Here is a 24,298-nt window from a genome sequence, read left to right as displayed (position 1 = left end):
GGAAGGGTGCCTGCTAAGTAGGTACAGGGTGTTTTTTTAGTAAGATCCAGTCTAATAGGCTTTCTTTTTTACAATTTTTGACTAGTCTAGTGGGCTAAAATCCACAAAACATGGTGCCCGGACTCACAATGTTACACCAGATACCCAAAACCATGTACTGTTAAGCATTAAGCATTTAATTGTAAAATCCACTTTTCGTCAAGGAAGCACCTCAACTTCTTCAGAACAATCAGACATTATAGTCCAACCCATTTAAATACAATGAAACCAAGTCACATGTTTGAATATATTAAATCCATTACCATTTAAAAATATATTGTCATTCAGTACACAATTTATGTTACGAACTTCTATTATTAAAAAATATTATAAAAAAGATATTATAAAAAAGTATTATCAAACAATATTGTCAAAAAGTTAGAATTCATATAGATTATAGTACATTCAAATGTTTTACACGGTTGTGAGCTTTGTAATACTTTTTGACAATATTGTTTGATAATACTTTTTTATAATATCTTTTTTATAATATTTTTTAATAATAGAAGTTCGTAACATAAATTGTGTACTGAATGACAATATATTTTTAAATGGTAATGGATTTAATATATTCAAACATGTGACTTGGTTTCATTGTATTTAAATGGGTTGGACTATAATGTCTGATTGTTCTGAAGAAGTTGAGGTGCTTCCTTGATGAAAAGTGGATTTTACAATTAAATGCTTAACGCTTAACAGTACATGGTTTTGGGTATCTGGTGTAACATTGTGAGTCCGGGCTCCGTGTTTTGTGGATTTTGGCAGTACTTTTTTACTTTTGTTGGTTCTAGTCTAGTGGGCTGTTATATTACTTGAGAGAAGGTATGTAGGTTGATATGGTTGGTAGGTACTTAGGAGGAGCAAGAGAGCCAGACTATATTAAAGTCTCCTAATACAATGGTCTCTTGAGGCATTGACTGAGATAGCAATAGAAGTAATGTCTCCATGGTAGGGATATTATTTCCTGGTGGGATATAGCCTGTTACTAGGTTGATTGTTTTTCTGTTACATATCTTGAGCCTTGTTAAGAGAATTTCTGCTTTTTCCAAAGGGGGCATGGTTATCTCAGTTTTAGTTATGGTTAAACTATTCTTGTAAAGCAGGGCAATGCCAACACCATTTTTTAGTCTGTCTTGCCTAAGGATACTGTATCCTGGTGGTAGGATTTTTGTATCTTTGGTAGATGGCTTTAGCCATGTTTCTGTTATACTGACTATATCTGGGGAATATTGAGAGATTAGAGTGTGCAGTTCATGTATTTTATTGTTTATACTCCTAATATTTAGGTTTTGGAGGAGTAGATTATGTAATGGCCTGGTTTTGTGTTATATTGGGAAACTGCTGTGCATTGGTCAGAGGATTTGTAACATCAGGTCCTGGGTTTGGGTGGATTTCTCCAGCATTTAGGAGTTGTTGATGGGTTGTTTGCAATAGACTAATTTCTTTAGAATGGTTAGGCATTTTTGGGTTGTTATTGATTTGGGGTAGGAGGTGAAGGGATTAAAATGGGTATAGCTTATGGCAGTAGTGTTGAATAAGGTGGGGTTTATTGTTAGGGAATAAGTGGATAGGATGGGAGAGATATTGGCAGTAGATTTATGGTTATGGGGTAAGTAGTCCTGTCTTGGGTGGTTGCATGATGTGATATGGTAGATACCAACTAAGAATAATAGTAGAGATGACTGCAAGAGGTAATTCTTCATTTTTAAAGATGATTGTTAATTGTTTGGGTTTATTAGTAGTGACGTGTATAAGTGTGTGAGGAGATGGGAGGGGATGTTGATAGGTTGTGGGATGTATAAGGGGTGGGAGGGATGTGGATTGGTTGTTGGATAATTAGTGGGAGGAGTTGGATAAGTATATATCTTGATGATGTGGGGTGGATGGGAATTGGGGGTAGGGTAGGGGAGCGGAGTGAGCCTGAGCGTAGCGAGGGTGAACAGAGCGGGGCCGACTGAGCTGGCAGGTAAGCCCTCAAAAAACTATCAGTTAGACCTAGAATAGAGCTATATATTGGGTATGCTACAGGTTATTGTTCTACTGCTAGCCAGAATAATTATGACTTAGAGTATGCTTTCTTGTCCTACAATAGATAATCTGCCTAGAGGAAGTTTCCCCAGATAATGACACCCTTGGTCAATTGGTTTAAGTACCTTAGGCAGTCTCTGTAGTGCAGGATCTTTACTTTACTTACTTGATTCCCACGGGGTAATGCCTAAGTTTAGAGAGGGTTCTGAGAGGAATATTGTTACAAAAGTAGGTCTTCTAAGACTAATATACTAATGGAAAGGACCACTGTTAGCAAGGGGAGTAGAGAGGGGAAACTATCCCTGCTGTCTGCCCTCAGGTGGGCTTACAAAGAAAGATTTTGATGTTGCTATTAACCTTTTTGCAGATGGTAACATGAAGGCTGGAGTCTTTTGTTGAAATGGACTGCGGAGTAGCAGCTCGCAGTAACACACAGTCATTCAGAGGTGGGTTTGGGCTGAAAATTGTTTATAGGTGGCTGTTAGGTCTAGAAGTGAGGGAATAAGAAAAATGTGAGACGGTAGGGTAAAATGCACACTTTGTATCATACACCATCACAAACCAATAAACGATATGTGTTTGAGAACCAACTGAACACTAGGTGGCACTGATACACTTAAACTGCTAGAACATGTAGTACAACTTCCCTGCAAACTTATAAAGAGAATCACAGTACTTGAACTCTGTAAACATATAAATAGAATCACAGTATTTGAGCTCATAAAATAAAATAACACACTAGTAACATTAACATATTATTTAAACAGCACAACCTTGGCAGATCAAATTCAGCAGCTGCAATAGCATATAAGTTAGCTGTAACAATCTAGGCAAGTCAGCAGCATGCGATTGAATCTACTGCTTGAATTAATAAGCTGGACTGCTTTGAGCTCTATATCCAGGCTTCTAATATCGACAGGCAGATATTTCTTTATAGCCGTGACCACATGTAGGGAGAGTTCAGCTAGAGCAGAAAATATAACTCAGGGGAGTGGTGCAACACTGTACTACAGCTGCAGCAAGAACTTAATTCCTATGGATTCAGACTCCACACCAAGTAGAACCTTTTATTTGTTTTTGTTTCACTACAGCAAGGGGTGATTGCACTCTGAGCACTGCTTCTGTTGTAGTTATACTGCTAGAACACCTAACTAGGCGGTTTCTCCTAGCTAATCTCACAGCAGTAATGGGAGATCTTTCAGTCGTATGTGGAGATTGTACCCTGAGTACTAGCTCAGCTAAATTTGTACTGCTAGAGCGCCTCGTGAGACTACTTCGCTGAGAGAACTTCTCAGCATTAGAGGGGATTTTCACAGTTCAAAGTGGAAATTGCTCACTGAGCCAACCTCAGCTATAGTTATACTGCAAGAGCACCTTGAGAGGCTGTTTCACTTAGATGATATCACAGTCCAGCCATTACTACTTAGCCGAGAAACCTTGGTCACTCAGGTGGCCGATTCCAGGAACTGTGAGCACCAGGGAAGAAAGGAGACTTTGTCTACATGGTTTCCTACTCCTGCAAATTCAGTATAGGGTAGTTCGCCTTATATAGTTCATATACATAGGTTCAGCAGTAGGCCTACTGACTCTCACTGTGTGCTGGGGTAGAAACAGTGGCACTGAAAACCAGTGGTGTAATCACACTCAACTATGATACCTCTTTAGGTAGTTCTAGGTACATGCTAATACACTGACTGATAACAAATGCGACTTGCATAATACTTTCAGTTAAGCAGAAAACCTAACACAAACAGTTGAGCAGTGATTGAATACACAAATGATTTTAGCATACAGCTTTCAAATAATCAGTAAAGTGATACAGTGGCAATAGCTTACGTAAATCCCTTGAAAAACAGCAAATTAAGTTACACAGCAGACACCACGCTCATTCTTCAGGCAAGCTAGGCAGGATAGTACTGTTTGAAAATTGCGCCCTACCACGGGGTGGTGATATAACCTCGTGTGATGTAAGATGTAAGGGGAGGGATTGCAACCAGCTGTTCCAGGATTGGGTTATTGTTCATAAGACCGAGCTGGCAGGTAAGTCCTCAAAAAACTATCAGTTAGACCTGGAACAGAGCTATATATTGGGTATGCTACAGGTTATTGTTCTACTGCTATCCAGAATAATTATGACTTAGAGTATGCTTTCTGTCCTACAATAGATAATCTGCCTTGAGGAAGTTTTCCCAGATAATGACACCCTTGGTCAATTGGTTTAAGCACCTTAGACGCTCTCTGTAATGCAGGATCTTTACTTTACTTACTTGATTCCCACGGGGTAATGCCTAAGTTTAGAGAGGGTTCTGAGAGGAATATTGTTATGAAAGTAGCTCTTCTAAGACTAATATACTAAATAAAGGCCCACTGTTAGTAGGGGATTTAGATGTTGCTATTTTGCAGATGGTAACTTGAAGGCTGGAGTCTTTTGTTGAAATGGACTGTTGAGTAGCAGCTCGCGGTAATACACAGTCATTCAGAGGTGGGTTTGGGCAGGGAATTGTTTATAGGTGGCTGTTCGGACTTTTTGCAGCTGGTAACTTGAAGGCTGGAGTCTTTTGTTGAAATGGACTGTGGAGTAGCAGCTTGCAGTAACACACACAGTCATCCAGAGGTGGGTATGGGCTGGAAATTGTTTATTGGTGGCTGTTAGGTCTTTTTGCAGATGGTAACTTGAAGGCTGGAGTCTTTTGTTGAAATGGACTGTGGAGTAGCAACTCGTGGTAACACACAGTCATTCAGAGGTGGGTTTGGGCTGGAAATTGTTTAGAGGTGGCTGTTAGGTCTTTTTGCGGATGTTAACTTGAAGGCTGGAGTTTTTTTTGTTGAAATGAACTGCGGATTAGCAGCTCGCAGTAAAACACACAGTCAATCAGAGGTGGGTTTGGGCTGGGAATTATTTATAGCTGGCTGTTAGGTCTTTTTGCAGCTAGTAACTTGAAGGCCGGAGTCTTTTGCTGAAATGGACTGCGGAGTAGCAGCTCGCGGTAACACAGCCATTTAGAGGTGGGTTTGGGCTGGGAATTGTTTATAGGTGGCTGTTAGGTCTTTTTGCAGATGTTAACTTGAAGGCTGGAATCTTTTGTTGAAATGGACTGCAGAGTAGCAGCTCATGGTAACACACAGTCATTTAGAGGTGGGTTTGGGCTGGGAATTGTTAATAGGTGGCTGTTAGGTCTTTTTGCAGATGCTAACTTGAAGGCTGGAGTCTTTTGTTGAAATGGACTGCGGAGTAGCAGCTTGCGGTAACACACAGTCATTCGGAGGTGGGTTTGGGCTGGGAATTGTTTATAGGTGGCTGTTAGGTCTTTTTGCAGATGGTAACTTGAATGCTAGAGTCTTTTATTGAAATGGACTGCGGAGTAGCAGCTCGCTGTAACACAAAGTCATTTAGAGGTGGGTTTGGGCTGGGAATTGTTTAAAGATGGCTGTTAGGTCTTTTTGCAGATGTTAACTTGAAGGCTGGAGTCTTTTTTTGAAATGGACTGAGGAGTAGCAGCCCACAGTAGCACACAGTCATTCAGAGGTGGGTTTGGGCTGGGAATTGTTAATAGGTGGCTGATAGGTCTTTTTGCAGATGCTAACTTGAAGGCTGGAGTCTTTCATTGAAATGGACTGTGGAGTAGCAGCTTGTGGTAATACACAGTCATTCAGAAGTGGGTTTGGGCTGAGAATTGTTTATAGGTAGCTGTTAGGTACAGCAGATGACATGCTCACTCTTCAGACAGGCTAGGCAGGATAGTACATTAATTACACTCATCATTTCTAAAAAATCTATCAGTTGTTATAAAATCAAATTGAAATGTGCATCCTACAAATAACCCAATATACCCCAGCAAATATGGTCCCCTTATAAAATACTTTAACTTAAAATACATTCATACAAGACCAGCAAGACCAAAACAAAGAGAAAGAAAGAGAAACTAGAAATGTCATCTGTTAAGGACTTTTAACTTTAGTAGACTGGTGATGGATACACTGTCATTAAGACCTGGCCAACATGTTGCATTCAGTTGGAGCTGCCACACCAATTCTGCTTTTTCTAATAAATACTGCCAAGTCCACCCTCTTTCAGAACAAGATATTATTTCCAAAATGACAAATTTAAATGAATGTTCAGGATGTTGTGCAATGTGCTTAACCAGGGCATTACATTCAAATTTGTCCCTGATGTTCCTTACATGCTCACCTATTCTAACTTTAAGTCTCCGTTTGTTTTTATCAATGTAGAAACAGGGGCATGTGTCACACATGGCATGATACACAACCCTCTCAGTATCACGTGACCTCTTAAAGTGTAATCTTCATTTTATATTATTTATTTTAACTTCATTAGTTTCAAAGATAAAAGGGGAAAATTTACATCTCCCACATTTATGAGACCAAACCCTGTTCTGTTCACATTACACTCCAAGATATTTTTAATATTTCATCTCTTCTTGTAAACACAAATGGGTTTAGCCCCAATAGAATCACTAATACTGCTATCACTCATTAGCAGATCCCAGTTTTTTGTCAAAATGTTAAGGGCATTTTTAGAATTGTGGGCAAAAGTAGTAAAAATACAGACTTTAGGTGAAACCTGCCTCAAATTCAGAGCTTCCTCTATGGGTATAGCATTATCAAACCCAGCGATGACACCCAAACTAGATGTTAACATTGGGTGATGTAATAGCGGAACACTATATTGTGATTCCAAAACTGGTTGAAAATAGCCACTCCTTCTCTATTCGACCACTTCATCCATAATATCAACAGTAAGTTCCCTAGGGTACCCCCTCTTCAGGAATATACATTTTAAGTTGTTACATTCTTTTATAAAGGTACCCCATAAACTCACCATTCTGGCAGCTCCCACAAATTGACCCTTCACCACCCCTTGTTTTTGAGAAAAGGGGTGACAACTCGTGAAATGGAGAAAACTATTAGAGTAAGTCTCGTTTCGATGCATTTCGGCCACAAAACTATTAAGCGCACTATCTTTTTTCAACAAAATATCCAAATAGGTTATCATGGTTTCATCAATGGTGTGTGTGAATTGTAAAAATGTAGTAGAAGTATTAATATAGTTCAAAAAGGGGCTGATCAAATCCTTAGCACCCTTCCATAAAATAAAGATGTCATCAAGGAAGCGGGTGTACATGTGGCAGTATGGGAAAAAGGAAGAGTGTATTAAAAAACTCTTTTCCCATTCTAACAACATAACAATATTAGCATATAACCCGCCACATGCCACACCCATCGCCACACCTTGCACCTGTAGATATTATTTCTTGCCAAACAATATGAAATTATTGCACAACACTAAATTTAATAAATGTTCCCACATTATGCACATATCATGTGGTAAAACGAATGAAAAAAGATATTCAAGGAACCATTCTGTTCCTATGTTATGCGAGATCACACTGTAAAGATCCTTCACATCAACTGTAATCAGGACATATGAATTATCGAACCTGATTTCATTTATATTTTTCAAAAACTCCCAAGAATCTTTACATAACAGGGGTTCCCTTTGGAGTAGCTCTTTTAACTCAATATCCAAAAATCTGGCCATAGGGTGTGTAATATTACTCCATATTACTGGAGAGTAGTGACAATTCCAATGCTTCGTCATCATTTAGGTTGTTCGTAATACTTGAGTGCAAGCCTCTTTTCTGATCACAATATGCTCTTATGTCAGTTTCACATACTTTCTCAAAATTATCCAAAAGAGGGTGTAAGGAGGGACTGTAAGTACTGGAAAGCTTAATTGGGGAGATGACCTTTTCAACGCCCTGAAAAAGTAGATGCAGTAATATAATTATAAGGGTTATGAAGCCTGATAAGGGGGGAGGTGTTGTTCTTATGCAACAGAGTGATTATGTCAGGAAGATGCATGAAGTTATTGATACCCCTACTTACATAGAAAGCTCCTTAAATGAGATGAATGGAGGCAGTTGGAAGATCTGTTTATCGAGGGGCTTATTACTATCGATGATTAACATTTTTTGTCCACTGATTTTCATGTTACATCAGTCATCTTTGGTAGTCTGAAGATGCAAAAGTACATCTGTCAGCCCCCCCATGCTCCCCATTGTAGATGCAAGGGGTCCTATTACACACCCTATGGCCAGATTTTTGGATATTGAATTAAAAGAGCTACTCAAAAGGGAACCCGTGTTATGTAAAGATTCTTGGGAGTTTTCGAGAAAAATAAATGAAATTAGGTTTGATAATTCATATGTCCTGATTACAATTGATGTGAAGGATCTTTACAGTGTGATCCCACATAACATAGGAACAGAATGGTTCCTTGTATATCTTTTTTCAGTGGGTTTACCACATGATAGGTGCATAATGTTGGAACATTTATTAAATTTGGTGTTGTGCAATAATTTCATATTGTTTGACAAGAAATACTATCTACAGGGCAAGGTGTGACTATGGGTGCAGCATGTGGCGAGTTATATGCTATTATACAACAACCCCCCCATTAATATTCTAAAACATGCATGCTGATTGGTCTGCTTGCCCATTGCAAATCAGACTTATACTAATGGAAAAAGGTCCAATCGCCCGGACGTTTTCCATTAGTGTAAGTCTTTTTTTTGTATGTGTTGAACAGCAATGGAGAACTGAAGAGCTCCGTTGCTGTTATCTCACTATGTTAAACGCATTTAACATAGTGAGATAGCTTAAAAAAAGCAACAGAGATCTTACCTTCTCCGTTGCTTTTTTTAAAGCTGGCTCGCTATGTTTGTTTAACACAGCGAGACAGCTTTAAAAAAAGCAACGGAGAAAGGAAGATCTCCGTTGCTTTTTTTTAAGCTATCTCGCTATGTTAAATGCATTTAACATAGCAAGACACATAAAAAGTAACAGAGATCTTCCTTTCTCCATTGCTTCCTCTACACACAGCTCTGATGTACTGCATAAGCATAAGCATGCGCAGTACATCAGAACTGCTCCAGAATACCGGACAGCTGTGGAAGGGCAGCAGGGAGGCATTATACAATGCCATTATTTAAGAAAAGTAAGTATTTTTTTTCTTAAATAATGTCATTGTATAATAACAATAACCCACTTCTGGGTGTGGGTAATGCTGGATTTACCCATGGCTGTCTTTGTTTGGCACTCGACCTTCGCCCTCGTGACCAAACCACACCAACCATGGGTAAATCCAGCATTACCCATACCCAGGCATGGGTTATTACTTAAATATCATTATGTTAGAATGGGAAAAGAGATTTTTAATACACTCTTCCTTTTTCCCATACTGCCGTATGTACACCCGCTTCCTTGATGACATCTTTATTTTATGGAAGGGACCTAAGGATTTGACCAGCCCATTTTTGGACTATATTAATACTACTACTACGTTTTTGCAATTCACACAGACCATTGATGAAACCATGACAGCCTATTTGGATATTTTGTTGAAAAAAGGTAGTGGGCTTAATAGTTTTGTGGCCAAAATACAACAAAAGGAGACTTACTCTAATAGTGTTCTCCATTTCACGAGTTCTCACCCCTTTTCTCAAAAACAAGGGGTGGTGAAGGGTCAATTCGTGACAGCGGCCAGAATGGTGAGTTTATGGGGTAGCTTTATAAAAGAATGTAATGACTTAAAATGTATGTTCCTGAAGAGGGGGTACCCTAGGGAACTTATTGATAATATTATGGACTAAGTGATCAAAAAGAGAAGGAGTGGCTATTTTTGACCAATTTTGGAATCACAATATAGTGTTCTGCCATTAGATCACCCAATTTTAACATCTTATTTGGGTGTCATCGCTGATTTTGATAATGCTATTACCCATTAGAGGAGGCTCCGAATTTGAATCAGGTTTCACCTAAAGTCTGTTTTCTTACTACTTTTGCCTACAATTCTAAAAATGTCCTTAACATTTTGACAAAAAATGGGATCTGCTAATAAGTGATAACAGTATTAGGGGTTCTATTGGGGCTAAACCCATTTCTGTTTACAAGAAGGGACAAAATATTAAAAATATCTTGGAGTGTAATGTGAACAGAACAGGGTTTGGTCTCACTTACAGATGTGGGAGATGTCAATTTTGCCCTTTTATTTTTGAAACTAATGAAGTTAAAATAAATAATATAAAATGAAGTTACACTTTAAGGGTTCATGTGATACTGAGAGGGTTGTGTATTGTGCCATGTGTGACACATGTCCCTGTTTCTACATTGGAAAAAACGAACAGAGACTTGAAGTTAGAATAGATTAGCATGTAAGGAACATCAGGGACAAATTTGAATGTAATGCCCTGGCTAAGCACGTTGCACAACATCCTGAACATTCATTTAAATTTGTCATTTTGGATATAATATCTTGTTCTGAAGGGGGGGGGGCTTGGCAGTATTTATTAGAAAAAGCAGAATTGGTGTGGCAGCTCTGACTGAATGCAACATGTTGGCCAGGTCTTAATGACAGTGTATCCATCACCAGTCTACTAAAGTTAAAAGCCCTTAACAGATGACATTTCTAGTTTCTCTTTCTTTCTCTTTGTTTTGGTCTTGCTGGTCTTGTATGAGTGTTTTTTAAGTTAAAGTATTTTGTAAGGGGACCATATTTGCTGGGGTATATTGAGTTATTTCTAGGATGCATATTTCAATATGATTTTATAACAACTGATAGCTTTTTAGAAATGATGAGTGTAATTAATGATTTTATTTGTTGGGAGAAAGTGATGTCATATGACAAAAGTATATAAAGGATATGAGGTTGTTTTTTTGCCATCTGATGAAGTTCCATTTAATGTACGATTTGAGGGACGATAGTGCTTATGGTGGCTTAATTTTAACTTTCACGTGTTAGATTATCTGTTTGTTCTTTGTGCATTTGGACAGTTTTGGAAATAAACAGTTTTATTGAGATGTCCATTGGATTGAGCATCTTTTGGATTATCTTGCTGTAAGAGGCTGAGAGGTATGATGTGACTAGGTTACATGATGTAACACCACACACAGGGTGACAGTCTGCATACCTTTCACTCTACATGTTTTTGCAGAATGTCCAGCGTTCTGCCCCATATGTCTGCTCTGTTCCTCATACAGTTGTGGTTTTCCAGTAATATACTGTACAATGCAATGACTAAATTGTTGTAGCAACTCTAAGGGACTCTGGCTAACAAAGTTTGCAGATGACTGCAAACTGGGAGCCATTATTGAATCCCCAAATGATGTGGATACTCTACAAAAGGGACTTACGGGAACAAATGCTTGGTGCCAGAGCCATGGACTCAAGCTCAATGACAAGAAATGTATAGTTGTCCCCTTTGGGAAAAAACATGTACCCATGAATTACCACATAGGTGGCAGTACACTAAACACCAAAATTATGATAAGAGACTTAGGGACACAGGTGGACAGTGATCTCACCTTCGATAACCACATCAGTACTACAGTCAGAAAATCTTTCTATGTGGCACACCTCATCGCTAAGGCCTTTTCATCCAGAAAAAAAGAGGTCATTGTCCCACTGTACTCATCCCTCATTAGACCCATTATAGAATACAATGGCTGGTTTGGTATGTACCTCTCATGACATCTGCAATAACTGGAAAGGCTGCAGAAATACCTCACTAAAAGAATCACAGGCCTAAAGCAGATGGCCTATGTTGACCACCTTAAAAAACTCCAGCTATACTCTGTCGGATATTGTTTACTCAGAGGTGATCTCTGCTTAACATACAAGGCCATGTCACACCCAGAGCTGCTGGACATGCTATACTTAAAGAAATCCCACTCCCTCAGAGCCACATGCTCCAGGGATCTAAACCTTGTCATCATAATAAACAAAACATGCTGGAGGGATAGGTTCCTGACCCAGAGACTCCACAGACTCTGGAATAGACTGCCTGTACATGTCAAGTAGAGCACCTCTTTGGCCCTCTTCAAAAAGAACCTTGACGATTGGATAGGAGAAAGGAAATTCACCCTGGGGATCATGTCAGTCACCCTGCTAGACAGGGGTCCAGGGAAGTAAATATTGTGGGAAGAAATAGCCAGGGAATTGTTATGGCTAGGCTTGTATAAGCCCTATGGCTGATAGCCTAGTACCAATCTATGAACTACAAAGACATTTAAGTCATGGCCTTTACATCCTGCAGCTAATCTGACCTGCTGCAACCTGCTGTTATAATAGCCACCTTCTAGGCTACTCAAAGCACATGTAATGTCTGTCTGTAGTTTTGGCCCTTTGTCCCCCCATTCTCTCTGGCTTTGTCCAGCTTTCTTGCAGTAACAGTTTGAGGGATTTTGGCAGTCTGTGGGAATACCACCATACGAGTACCTCACAAGCAAAAGATGTAGATGCTGCCTGATTTGAACCACCAACCCTATCACTCATGTTAATGTCCTGAGCCCAGTGAGCCACACCAGCCAGAAGACAGAGAGGTTTCATTCCCCACTATATCAACAGCATACAGGCATACATTGTCACCCCTGTGTTATGTGGGAAATACATTGTGTGGCCAGGTTCTATGTCACAGCACTGGAATTGTCTTGCCTGCTGATATATCACTGCAGATGTACTGTTACAGCAATTGTATGGGAACACTGATGTGTTGGGTGTGGGGGGACGAAGAGCCCTTGCTCTGTTGGTACACAATCGTGCGAATGTTCTGTGACCATACTGTTTGGCATCTCCCTTGAATAATGTAGTGGGGTTTCCAGACATGTGACCTAATGAATATTATGGGACCAATACTATTGGACAGAGTACCTGTTGTCCCAAGTGACTGTTAGATTTCTGCAAGTAGCCCAGTAGCCCACTATATTCCCTTGCATATATGCAGCAGGTCCATAAGTATGCTACCATATTCTAGTACCCCTTATAAGTTGTGATTAGCTGTATGACATACCTTGCGAATCCAGCAGTTGACAGACCTGTAGTTCGGGGCTGACTCTGTCTAATACACACACTTCACAGCCAATACATGGTGAGGTACAGGTTGTGTGGGCTGGCTGGCATCATTTTACTAATATGTCTGTGAGTCAGAGTAAGGTGTCAGTCCCTTGGGTCCTAGGTTGTCAGTGCATGTGCTACGCATTATGTATTGGCCAAGGCCAGGGCATACTGGGCACACCTACATCTGCCAACAGCGACAACCTCAGGGGGTTTCCTCCTCAGAGTCCCCCTGTGGGTGTGGCTGTGGTGACCTAGGCACTTGTAGGGTGCTGTGTATCCCTTCCTTTTGCTGATCCTGCTGCAGCTGTTTCCACAAGATCATATTCTGTAGCATGGCACATACTGTGAACATGTGTGCACATGTGGCTGGACAGTACTGAAGGGCTCCACCTGATGTATCAAAGCACCTGAACCGTGACTTCAGAAGCCCAAACACATGCTCTGTGACATTCCTAGTTTGTGTGTGTGCCTCATTATGGTGTTCTTTGGTGTGTGTGTGTGTGTGTGTGTGTGTGTGTGTGTGTGTGTGTGTGTGTGTGTGTGTGTGTGTGTGTGTGTGTGCATTTCTGATGGGTGTCATCATCCACGGTTCCAGTGCGTATCCAGCATCCCCCCAGTAAATGATCATGTGGGATGTATCTCCTAGAAAGCATCTGGTACAGCTGTGACATGTGTCAGATATGGGAGTCGTGATAATTGCCAGGGATGCCAGCACACCCATTCATGATAATGCCCTGGACATTCAACATGACCTGGAATTTGATGGAGTGGTACCCCTTGCGGTTTACTTAAATTCAAACCTCCTCAGCAGGTGGTGCTTTGATGTGTACATGATTGCAATCTGTGGCATCCAGTACCTCAGGGTAGTGTGCTACACAGCAGAAGTGTTGCATTCTACTGGCCCTCACCTCATTGGAGAGGGGAAAATAAATGTGCTTACTGGCATGTGGTAGCATGGAATCCAGGAAATGGTGGAGTACCCTCGCTGCTGATGCCTTTGAGACCCCCATCATGTCCCTAGTTGGTCTTTGGAAAGTACCTATAGCTAGTATCCTAAGAGCTACACACACCTTTGTTTTCAATGGGATGGGTTCCCCTCTGTTGGCTCTGGATCTGACCTGAAGTCGGCAGAGCTCAGTGAGTTCCCATAGTATGTCCCTGTCCACCCTGTAGCACTCTACAATTTCCATCTCATGTAGCCCCTGGAAGGTTACCCTGGGCCTGATCACTCTTCTCCTCAGCCTAGGCCTATGGTCAGCATCAGTAGCAGCCGCATTGACCTCAGCATATGTAGCAGACCTACAGCAGCCCCTAGCATTTCTTCAGTTAAAAGTCCCAAGTCTGTACTCCACTGGTGCACAGTATTGGGGTGAAATCAGATTGTAGGGTTTCTGCAACCTTTATAGTGCTCTGCTCTAGGTGCAGCCTTTGTGATTGGCTACATATGATGCATTCCACCTGCCAAGTGCATCATTAAGGACTGTTAATGGCCCTAGTTCAAGTGGAACAGGGGTCATCAGTAATTAAGATATCATTGCCTTTCTCTGCCAATTTTTATTTTTTTAACAGTCTTCCTCATTCAGCACTGCAGCGTGCTGCTCAAATATGTGCCACAAAGGTAAACAATGCTCGATAGTCACTGCACACAGCCCCATGAAAGGTCACGTTCAGCACATCTGTGCACCATGCAAACACACTCAAACCCACTGAAACGCACACCCCGAAGGTAAACAAAGCTTAGTAGACACTGTACATACCCCCCTGCTGAGCACAGCAGTGCGCCATGCAAATAGGCACCGCTATGCTCCAGTGAGCTTAAAAGAATGTGGACACACCCCCTTTTGATGTCAGCTGCCTCTTATGTGGATGCCAACATGGTTATCTGCCTACATGGATGGGATCTGCAGACACGGATACCATTTGTGCTATTCAGTAACCCCAGATCATTTGCATAGTGATCCATGCATTCAATCTGTGAACTATTCCAGACCCTGCCTCATTAGCAACCACAGCAGTCTACCATGATACATACCCAATACAGGTTCCTATAATGCATTACTGTCACATGACACTAATTTTCATTTTTACACTTTTTAATTTTTTTTTATGTCTTAACAGCATGTTTGTGCACTGTGGTGTGCTGCAAAAACATAACCTGATTATTAAAAAAAATATATTATTTTAATTTTTTTTCATTAGGTTTTGGACACAGAGAAGATAGTTTTGCACATATCTGTGTCTGCTATGCTATTTCTGTCCTTCTTACTGCACTTTTACAACCCCTGTTCTCTGTTTAACATCCTGTACATGGAATTTTTCCATGTACATACCAACACAGGGTCTGCCTATTTGTTTGCTGGATCACTCTACCACCCTCATTTGCATGCAATTCACCTGCTTATGAGGTGATTTGCATGCCTTGGACACTTCCATGTTGGCACACTAGTGCACACCCCTCAGCCCTGTTTACTGGATCGCAAACCTGCTTACTTTTGTGTAAGCAGTGTACCACTATGCCTACATGGAAAATAAGTCTGTGTAGGCTTTATTAACTTCTCCCCTATATTTTCCTGTATAATGCTTTAATGCTAACACACACATACACACATATATAAATTGCATATATAGGTTCTATATCAGATCATCGAAACAGCTCATTATCGAATGCCGTAACGTCAAACTGCAAAACCCAAACCCTAACAATATCAAAACCTCAAAACAGCAATTTTTTTCCCAAGGAAAAAAATTACTGTTCCGAGAAACACACACACACCACAAGCACTCTAAAAAGCAGCAATCCACACACATGCATTTAAAAGTTACATCTAACCCTACACTACACTGCACATACACTACTCTCTATCCACTTACCTTAACCCAGACCCTAACCCTAAGGTCCGTCACTATCGCACACTCACCTCACCTGCGCCCTAACCCTAACTCACTTAACCAGCCCCTAACCCCAAATTCTCACTATCGCACACTTACCTCACCCTAACCCTAACACACTTAACCCGCCCCTAACCCCAAATTCTGTCACAATTGCACATTTACCAGACCCACGCCCTAACCCTAATTCACCCAACCTGTGCCCTAAACCGAACGTCTTCCCAATCACACACTTACCTTAACCCAACCCTAAACTTTCTACCGCATTACTGAAAACAGCGAAGCCACAACAATGGCCAACCAAATTCTTTCCCTAGGAAAGAATTTGGTTTTGTACAGCTTCACTGTTTTCAGCATTTGCAATACTGGGTTCGATATTAGATCATTCGACATTCTGCCATTTTGATGACCTAATATAGACCCGTATATATATATATATATATATATATATATATATATATATACACACATGTACACAAACACACACACACACACACACACACACACACATATATATATATATATATATATATATATATATATATATATATATATATATATAGGTTTACTATTCGCATGTTGAAACAGCTTCAATCGGCCATTTAAAATGTTGACTCTAAATGTGGAATTCGGCATGCTGAAAAGTAAATCAATTAAAAAATGAATACATCAATAACCATGCTTCAATGTATTCGACAAAGCAGGAAATGACATCACTCACATCCTGCTATGAACATTAGCATACTGTTAGATTGTACAGTCAATAGTACATTAATTGTACTGTTTTGCAGAGGGACTGCACCCCCCACACGCCCTGAACATTAAATGTCGAACCCAGTGCTCAACTGACATTACCCATTCACTGTAGTGTAATCGATCAATTTGGGTTCAACATTCTGCCCAGTTGGAACCTGCAAGTTGACCATTTGCCAGTTGACCAAAGCAGTTTCTAAGTTTTAATTGTGAACCTATATAAAATATAAATATACGTATATATGGGTCTACTTCATAACACTGAACTTTCATAGCGTTGAATTTCATAACATTGAGACCATAACATCAAAAAGTCAAAACATTGAAAACCCAAAACATTGAAAACTCAGAACATTGAAAGTGTGCTTCATAACATTGAAAATTACACTGCACAAATAAATAATATCACCTCCACCTACAACAACGGTTTACTATCAAAATGCCGCCATGCAATTGCATGGCTATGAAGTATTTGAACAACATATGTTCGAACACTTCATAGTTCGGCAGGTTATGAGCGAACGTTATCATTGCGAATGGACTGTGCATTTGCAATTATAACGTTCGCTCATGTAAGGGGATCGCGGTACAGTGCGGTTAGGGAAATACATCCCTTTCCTCACTGTAGTGCGATCTCGGAGTTGGAATATTAAGTTGGGGGTGTGGGGGGTGTGCAGCCCTGCATAGATGTGAGTTTAGGCTAGTTAGGTAGGGAGTTAAGGGAAGGGTGGGAGTGCTGTTAATTGTCGAAAATGTCGCGAGTGACATTTTTGATATTTAACAGCTGTTTTTGACATTAGGTACATATGGAAATGTTAATTTCCGATGTTAAAATTCGAACATTCATACACTTTTTTTTTAATTTTCGATTTTTTTATAGTAAACCACAACAACACCTAACTAATAAACACACTTTCTAATATACACTGAGGTTAGGAAATTATCTTTTTTCCACTGCAGTGTGATCTTGGAGTTGGTATATTTAATTTACGGGGGCTGTGGGGGCAGAGCCCCCCACATGGGGGGTGCAGGGGGGCTTGCCCCTGCTGAAACATAGTAGAAAGTGTGTTTGTTAGATAGGTGTTGTTATAGGTGGAGAGGATGTTATTTACATATGCATTTTAGTTTTCAATGTTATGAAACAGACTTTCAATGTTCTGAGTTTTCAATGTTTTGTGTTTTCAATGTTTTGGGATTTAGATGTTTTGGTCTCAATGTTATGAAATGCAACATTATGAAATGTCAATGTTATGAAGTAGACACGTATGTGTGTGTGTATATATATATATATATATATATATATATATATATATATATATATATATATATATATACATATATATATATTTATATGTATATAGATATAGATATAGATGTATATAGCTATAGATATATATATATAGATACGCATAAACATATACATATGTCCACAACTTCATTCATTCACTAACTTAATTAATAATGGCTTGTCATAGTAAGTAACTAAATGCTTTATTCCTAACATTGATAAAGGAATGGAGTTGTTGTGCTGACCACGTATGTCTACAGCTTGATTTATTCATTAACTTTATTCATATAGTTTGTCACAGTCAGAACACTATGAATGGAGTTACTAAATAAGTGAAGTTATAGCACTGACTCAGTTCACTCATTCATTCATTCATTCATTCATTCATTCGTTCATTCATTCATTCATTCATTCATTCATTCATTCACTTGATAACTGACTTGATGTTGGGTTATGTGGGCATGAAAGGATGGCAATCTAGTGGTTTCTGTCCTCTGAATATATCTGACAAAGAAATTACTCATTCAAAATCAGATAAGAGATTGATTCTAAGCAAGTACCATTGACTATACAGAAAACTCTTATTATGGTTCAAAGTTGCATTGCTAGAATTTGGACATAAGTTGCCAGTAAAAATGACTCAGTGGGAAGCTTGAGCCCATAGGCCACCAACTGAGTAGCCTATTCTACACCAACAAGATATTAAGTAGATTGGTCAAAAAGGAAGTGTCCAGTTATCTAATGAGTCACTAAACCAGGTTCTCTTCCAAAATATTTTGATATGCGATGATAGTCTATATGACTCAGCAGTATTGACTGGCCCAGCATAATCGAGAGCTAATCTACATTCTGTAATATGTCTTCTAATCTAGTTTATGGTACAAGCTGGGCAAAGCCTTTATTCTAACTGGATATAATATAGTACTGAAGGTGGGACATTTATGAACTGCAGTTTTTTACCAATACTAGTAGTTTTATACAATACAATTGTCATAAGGGTATTATGCTGATTTCCACCATAAAGTGTACCTTCATAAGTCGCGTCACTTGTATTTCGATAAAATATTTTTTGGGTCGTGTGCAGGAAGCATATACATCATGGTTTCTTATATTCATTTCAAAAGTCTCTAACAAAAAAAAACACTTTATTCTTTTTTAACATCTTTCAGAATGATTTCATATTTTGTGTTAAAACATTTAGATTTAAGCACATGTTTTTAGCACATTCAGCTGAAATTCAAGTTTTACATTAAGAATGTTTGTATTGCCTCTTCTGACCAAGTTTACTTATTACAATCTGCTCTTATCTGTTTGATTCATTTTCTCTGAGTGTATAAAGTATTCCTTTGTCTGTACTTTGGTTACAATTGTTCCAGTAACCATTCTGCTTTGCTTCTCTTGCACTGGTTATAATCAGCTGCCTATAAGGTATATTACCTCCAAATACTACAAGTGAAAATTTGTCAAGTGGACAGGGTAGTTTACATTAAGAGGTCTGGCAATGTTTCTGTGGAAATTTAGACAATCCTGAAACTGCTGTAATTATCTGGTATTATTTTATAAAAGATTACATAAAATGCAGAAAGATAATCATCTGTGAGTATGCATACGTGACTGCTAATCAAAACCCCTTAAAATATAACCAATAGAACTTTAATTAAAATGTTTCTGAAACTATAACATTTTCTAGTAAAACTGTTTTTGCTATTTTGTAACTTCATAATGAATAATTAATAGCAAAAATAAAACTACATATCTAAAGAGAGGGTTTGTAGCTTAGGGTTAGAATAAGGGATAGGTGATGGGAAAGGGATAGGGATATCTTCAGTGATGTGCTTGTATATTGGTATGTGAGAAGTGTTAGTGTCTTTGTGTGTGTATGTGTGTGTGTGTGTGTGTGTGTGTGTGTGTGTGTGTGTGTGTGTGTGTGTGTGTGTGTGTGCTTGTTTAGTGGTACTGTTAGAGAATGACTGTTCCATACTGTAATGTGCAGAGCTGGGGTTAGAGGCAGGAGCTTGTGTTAAGGTTAAAGGTTAGCATTCATAAGTAAAGTAGTATGGGGGGTAGTAAAGCCTTTAACCAGAACCCTACACATTAGGGTATTAAATGCCCTTTCCCTCACAGTATCACTGTTCACACAGAGTATGTCTGCATCTTAGTGGTCAGTTTATATTTTCTCCTGTGAGACAATGAAATGGTTTTCCTTTTTTAATCAGTTTTGCATTTTGAGATTATAATGTTTTAACGTGAGGTCACGTTTTATATTAAATGTGCGGTGGCAATATGTATGTATGACAGTAATATACATAGAGAACAGGAGGTTTAACTAGTGTGCCATTACATGAACAAATCAGTGATCTAAATTTATGGAATCCACTTTAAATGTAACCTGTCATTCAATCTGGGGAATCTATTAGTTTGAAATAAAGATCTGACAATATAATCTTTTCTTTTCTTCTAAAAGTTCTTTGATCCACGACCTTCAACTCCATCCATTTTCCATGATGGAACAAAATATAAGCCTTTTTTTTTAAATTGTACAATTACATGATCATTTAATTGTCTGCCATATTTAAATGTCCATTTTCAATCACATTGTATTCTGTTGTTGGCTGAATTTCCAAATCCTCTACATTTTGAAAAAAAAAAATTTTTGCTGCTATATTTTATATATTTTTGATTTCCTTATTTAATCAGATTTTGTGATTTCATTACAGTTACACTGTTATTATAACTATGGGAAGGTTCACCAAGGCCTTTTCTGTCATATGAGGCAGGTACAGTATGACTAAGTCTGAGAATTATGTTGTAATATATTAGTAGTCATTTCATACAAGACTACCTGAACACAAATATATGTACATTGCCTTAATACTGTAGAATTTGACAACAATGTAAATATACTTCTTTTAAATTAAATTAACCTCCGAGTTCACTTGCAGTGCTTTCCTTCAGCTTAGTACTGCTGCAATGTTTATACTAATTGATTAACAACATGTGTTAATGGTAAACAAATAAACATAGATTAGGCAGAACAGAAATACTGACCCCATTTTTGTAGCAGCATGTATTTTTTCTTTCATTTTATGCAATTCAACACATATTTTTCAGAAAAAAAAACATGTCCTCCCAAAAACATGCTGCTGACTATTAAATCATTTTTGGTGATTCATGTATTGAAAATTATGCTTACTTGCAAGAAAAAACATTCATACATATTCTACTGATAGCATACAATCTTTTGTAAGTAAATAATTCAGAAATGTTACTATGGATACACTGTTAACGATAAAATACATATATAACACCTGTTGAGTAAACTCACTAATAGCTCTATGCTTGGTAATACATTTAAAAAAATGCAAATTGTCAGAGAGCTTTTATGTTCATATAAATACATCAGGTGCTGGAAAAAAGTTTTTTAAGAGTCAATGATAATGTTTTTAAAAATGACTTACTTTTCTACACAATGAGCGGCCGTGAGAACCCACTGGGGAGCAATCAGTGTTCCACCACAGAAGTGCTGATGATAGCTGTAGAAACATATAGTCCACATGAATATTTCAAGGGTACTGTAGCAGTCAGACTCAAAAACCTGCAGACAAACTCATAAACTTAACATACTGTATTCTAAAAATAAATCTCAATTGCTTTAACTAACTTCTGAGAAAGACAGCATAAAAGAGAGAATAGTAACTTCTTACTTCTTAAGACATGTTTTTAAAGAAAAATATACATATGTCTACAAACACACACACACACACACACACACACACACACACACACACACACACACACACACACACACACACACATATATATATATATATATATATATATATATATATATATATATATATATATATATATATATATATATATATATATATATATATATATATATATATATATATATATATATGGGTTTGGTGCGGATAACTGAACATCCCTAATGCCAAAAGTAAAACACTGACAAAATAAGTCCGATCACACAATAATTAAAAAAAATAAATAAATAAAAACATGAAAACAATACTATTGAGACAGGAAAACTATTTCCTCTCCCAATAATATTAATACTACCCCCCATAACAATATCCTCAAATCTATCTGAATAGTGGCAGTGTTAAAGGAAGGTTTAAATTACATCAAGGTGTAGGGTTAAGACTCGTGAAAGGGGCAGGGTTAGGGTTAGCACTGATTAATAAGATAGGGGGCTTTTCCACAACCATTGTACAGGAATTTTTTTGGGGGGTGGAGAAAAACATTAGACACTAGGGCTTACACTAAATGTAAGGGCCTTAATAGCACCAGCATCAGTGCAGAGATCAGGGTAGGGAGCACCACTAGACACCAGGAAAACAGTGTAGTTAATAACGTAATGGCAGCAACATGACTATATGGTACTAGGTGCTGTAACTGCACTTACACTATTAAGGTAATCAGAGAGTGGGGGAATACTATCCACCAGGGCATACTAGCTGCATGCTACCATGTGGCTGAAAGGCATACACCTTAACCACTGCACCATGCTACAATGGTACTTCAGCTGTTAGAGAGATCAGTGTTGGGGGATGCACTAGACATCACTGATTCTACAAATGTGCTATAACAGCACATAAACTGTTATGGTGGTCAGGGGTGCGAAGGAAACATAGGAGGGAAAATGAGTTAGGGGACAGGTAGGGGGACTGTGGTGTGTGTATGTGTTTGTGTTTGAATGTGTACCTGTGAATATGGGGGAATGACTGTGCATGGAAAATGCCATTGCCTACTCAAGTATCATTTTCCTACCACAACATGCAGATCAACAATGATCTGCACATCATGGTAGTAGCTATGATTCAGAGACATGCATATTAGCTGAAAATAAGACCTTCCCCAATCACAGCTAACATGTCTCTGAATCACAGCTCATCATGGGAGCAGGGACTTTTTAACAAGAGTTATACAGCTTGTGCTAGGCCCTGTAATGTATCACAGGGTGATATTTTTTTAACAAGTGGTAACACCATGTGTCATGAAATGATGTCGACAATGCCATTTTTTTAAATATTTATATATCAGGCAAACTAAACTCTCACTGGCTACATTTTCCAATTTTTCCATTGTTGTAAGTCAGAATAATATTTTTTATCCACTTTGAAAGCTTGAATAATTACCTCTGTTTCTATTGAAAAGGCCTTTCAGAGGTTTATATAGGTTTTCTGCACAGAATGTATTGTGTCTGATTTTTGTAATGTAGTTCTCTGGTAAATTTGGATCTTTCATTTTGTAGTATAAATTCATATTTTGATGTAGTATATCAGTTTACTGAGGCTATGTAAACTAGAGGTATAGAACGGTACATATCTAGCGTGAATGAATTGTGAGGTACAATTACAGTCACAAAGTAATGGAGGAGAAAGCAGAGACAGAAAATCAAATGATTTTAAGATAGATAGATGGGGAAGATGGGGAACGGATTTTATAAGTGAATAAAGGGGAAACAAAGTACGCAGAGAAATTTCTCCAAATAGTTTGAGACATGGAAGTCTAAGGCTGGAGTTGACTATGATGACATGAATACATAACAAACTACAGACTTGCTTGGGTTTAGCAGCAGATGGGGATAGGAGGAACAATAACAGAAGGGTAGGCCTAGAATATATTGGAAGGGCCTGGCTACACAAGGAGACCTAATGATATAGAAATATAAAGCTACAAGCCAGTAGTTTTGAAGTAAAGTTACAAAGATGTATGGGGACAATATGATTAACCAGAAAGGCAAACAAAATGTGATTTTAAAGAGTTGGGGTTGGTATAATGGTTACAGTGTTTACCTTACAAACATAAGGTGCAAAGTTTAATTGTTACATGGGGTAACTAACTAGGCTTAAAATGGTCCACAAGGGCAGTTAGCCTAGTACTAATCTATGAACCTATGAAACTGATTCTATTGCAGCGTATTTAGGGGCTGTGCATGTAATTGTGGGGTATGTAAAAAAAATAGCAGAGTAACTTCAAGCAAAAGACATTGAAGCAGGAAACACAATTAAGAAGACTAGTGGAGCAGGTAGAAAAACATGAAACTATGCTGTTGGAAATTAAATCGTGTTTGGACAAAATCAGTATAAAAATAGTTGCCCTGGACAGGAAAGCTCAAAGTGATAATTTTAGAAGCACAGGTGACAGAAGATGAGGAGGGTGGAGACATCTCTCCATTTGTATAGGTCTATGTCACAGACTTGATGAACTAGAGTGGAGACATGGGCCCACAAACTGACCGTACACAGGGTGGGGAAGCTCAACAATAACGTAGCCATTAGAGGTAGACATTTTGTCATGCATTGCCACCAAAGAGTGTGTTTTAAGGCAAACAGCATGGACGTGTAGGGGGGGGGGGT

General features: G+C 38.6%; 1 protein-coding gene across 1 annotated transcript in view; it reads right to left on the bottom strand.

The window, feature by feature from the left end:
* PLG (plasminogen) overlaps positions 1-24,298 on the bottom strand; it is a 791,307-nt gene that overhangs the window by 90,641 nt on the left and 676,368 nt on the right. The window contains exon 15 of the mRNA XM_044067896.1: positions 21,371-21,445. Coding sequence (XP_043923831.1) covers positions 21,371-21,445 — 75 coding nt within the window. The remainder of the gene's footprint in view (positions 1-21,370; positions 21,446-24,298) is intronic.

This window comes from Protopterus annectens, chromosome 1.part0, assembly GCF_019279795.1.
Source record: "Protopterus annectens isolate FY-2018-M chromosome 1.part0, PAN1.0, whole genome shotgun sequence".
Taxonomy (NCBI): domain Eukaryota; kingdom Metazoa; phylum Chordata; order Ceratodontiformes; family Protopteridae; genus Protopterus; species Protopterus annectens.
This window is presented reverse-complemented; position numbering and strand designations above follow the sequence as displayed.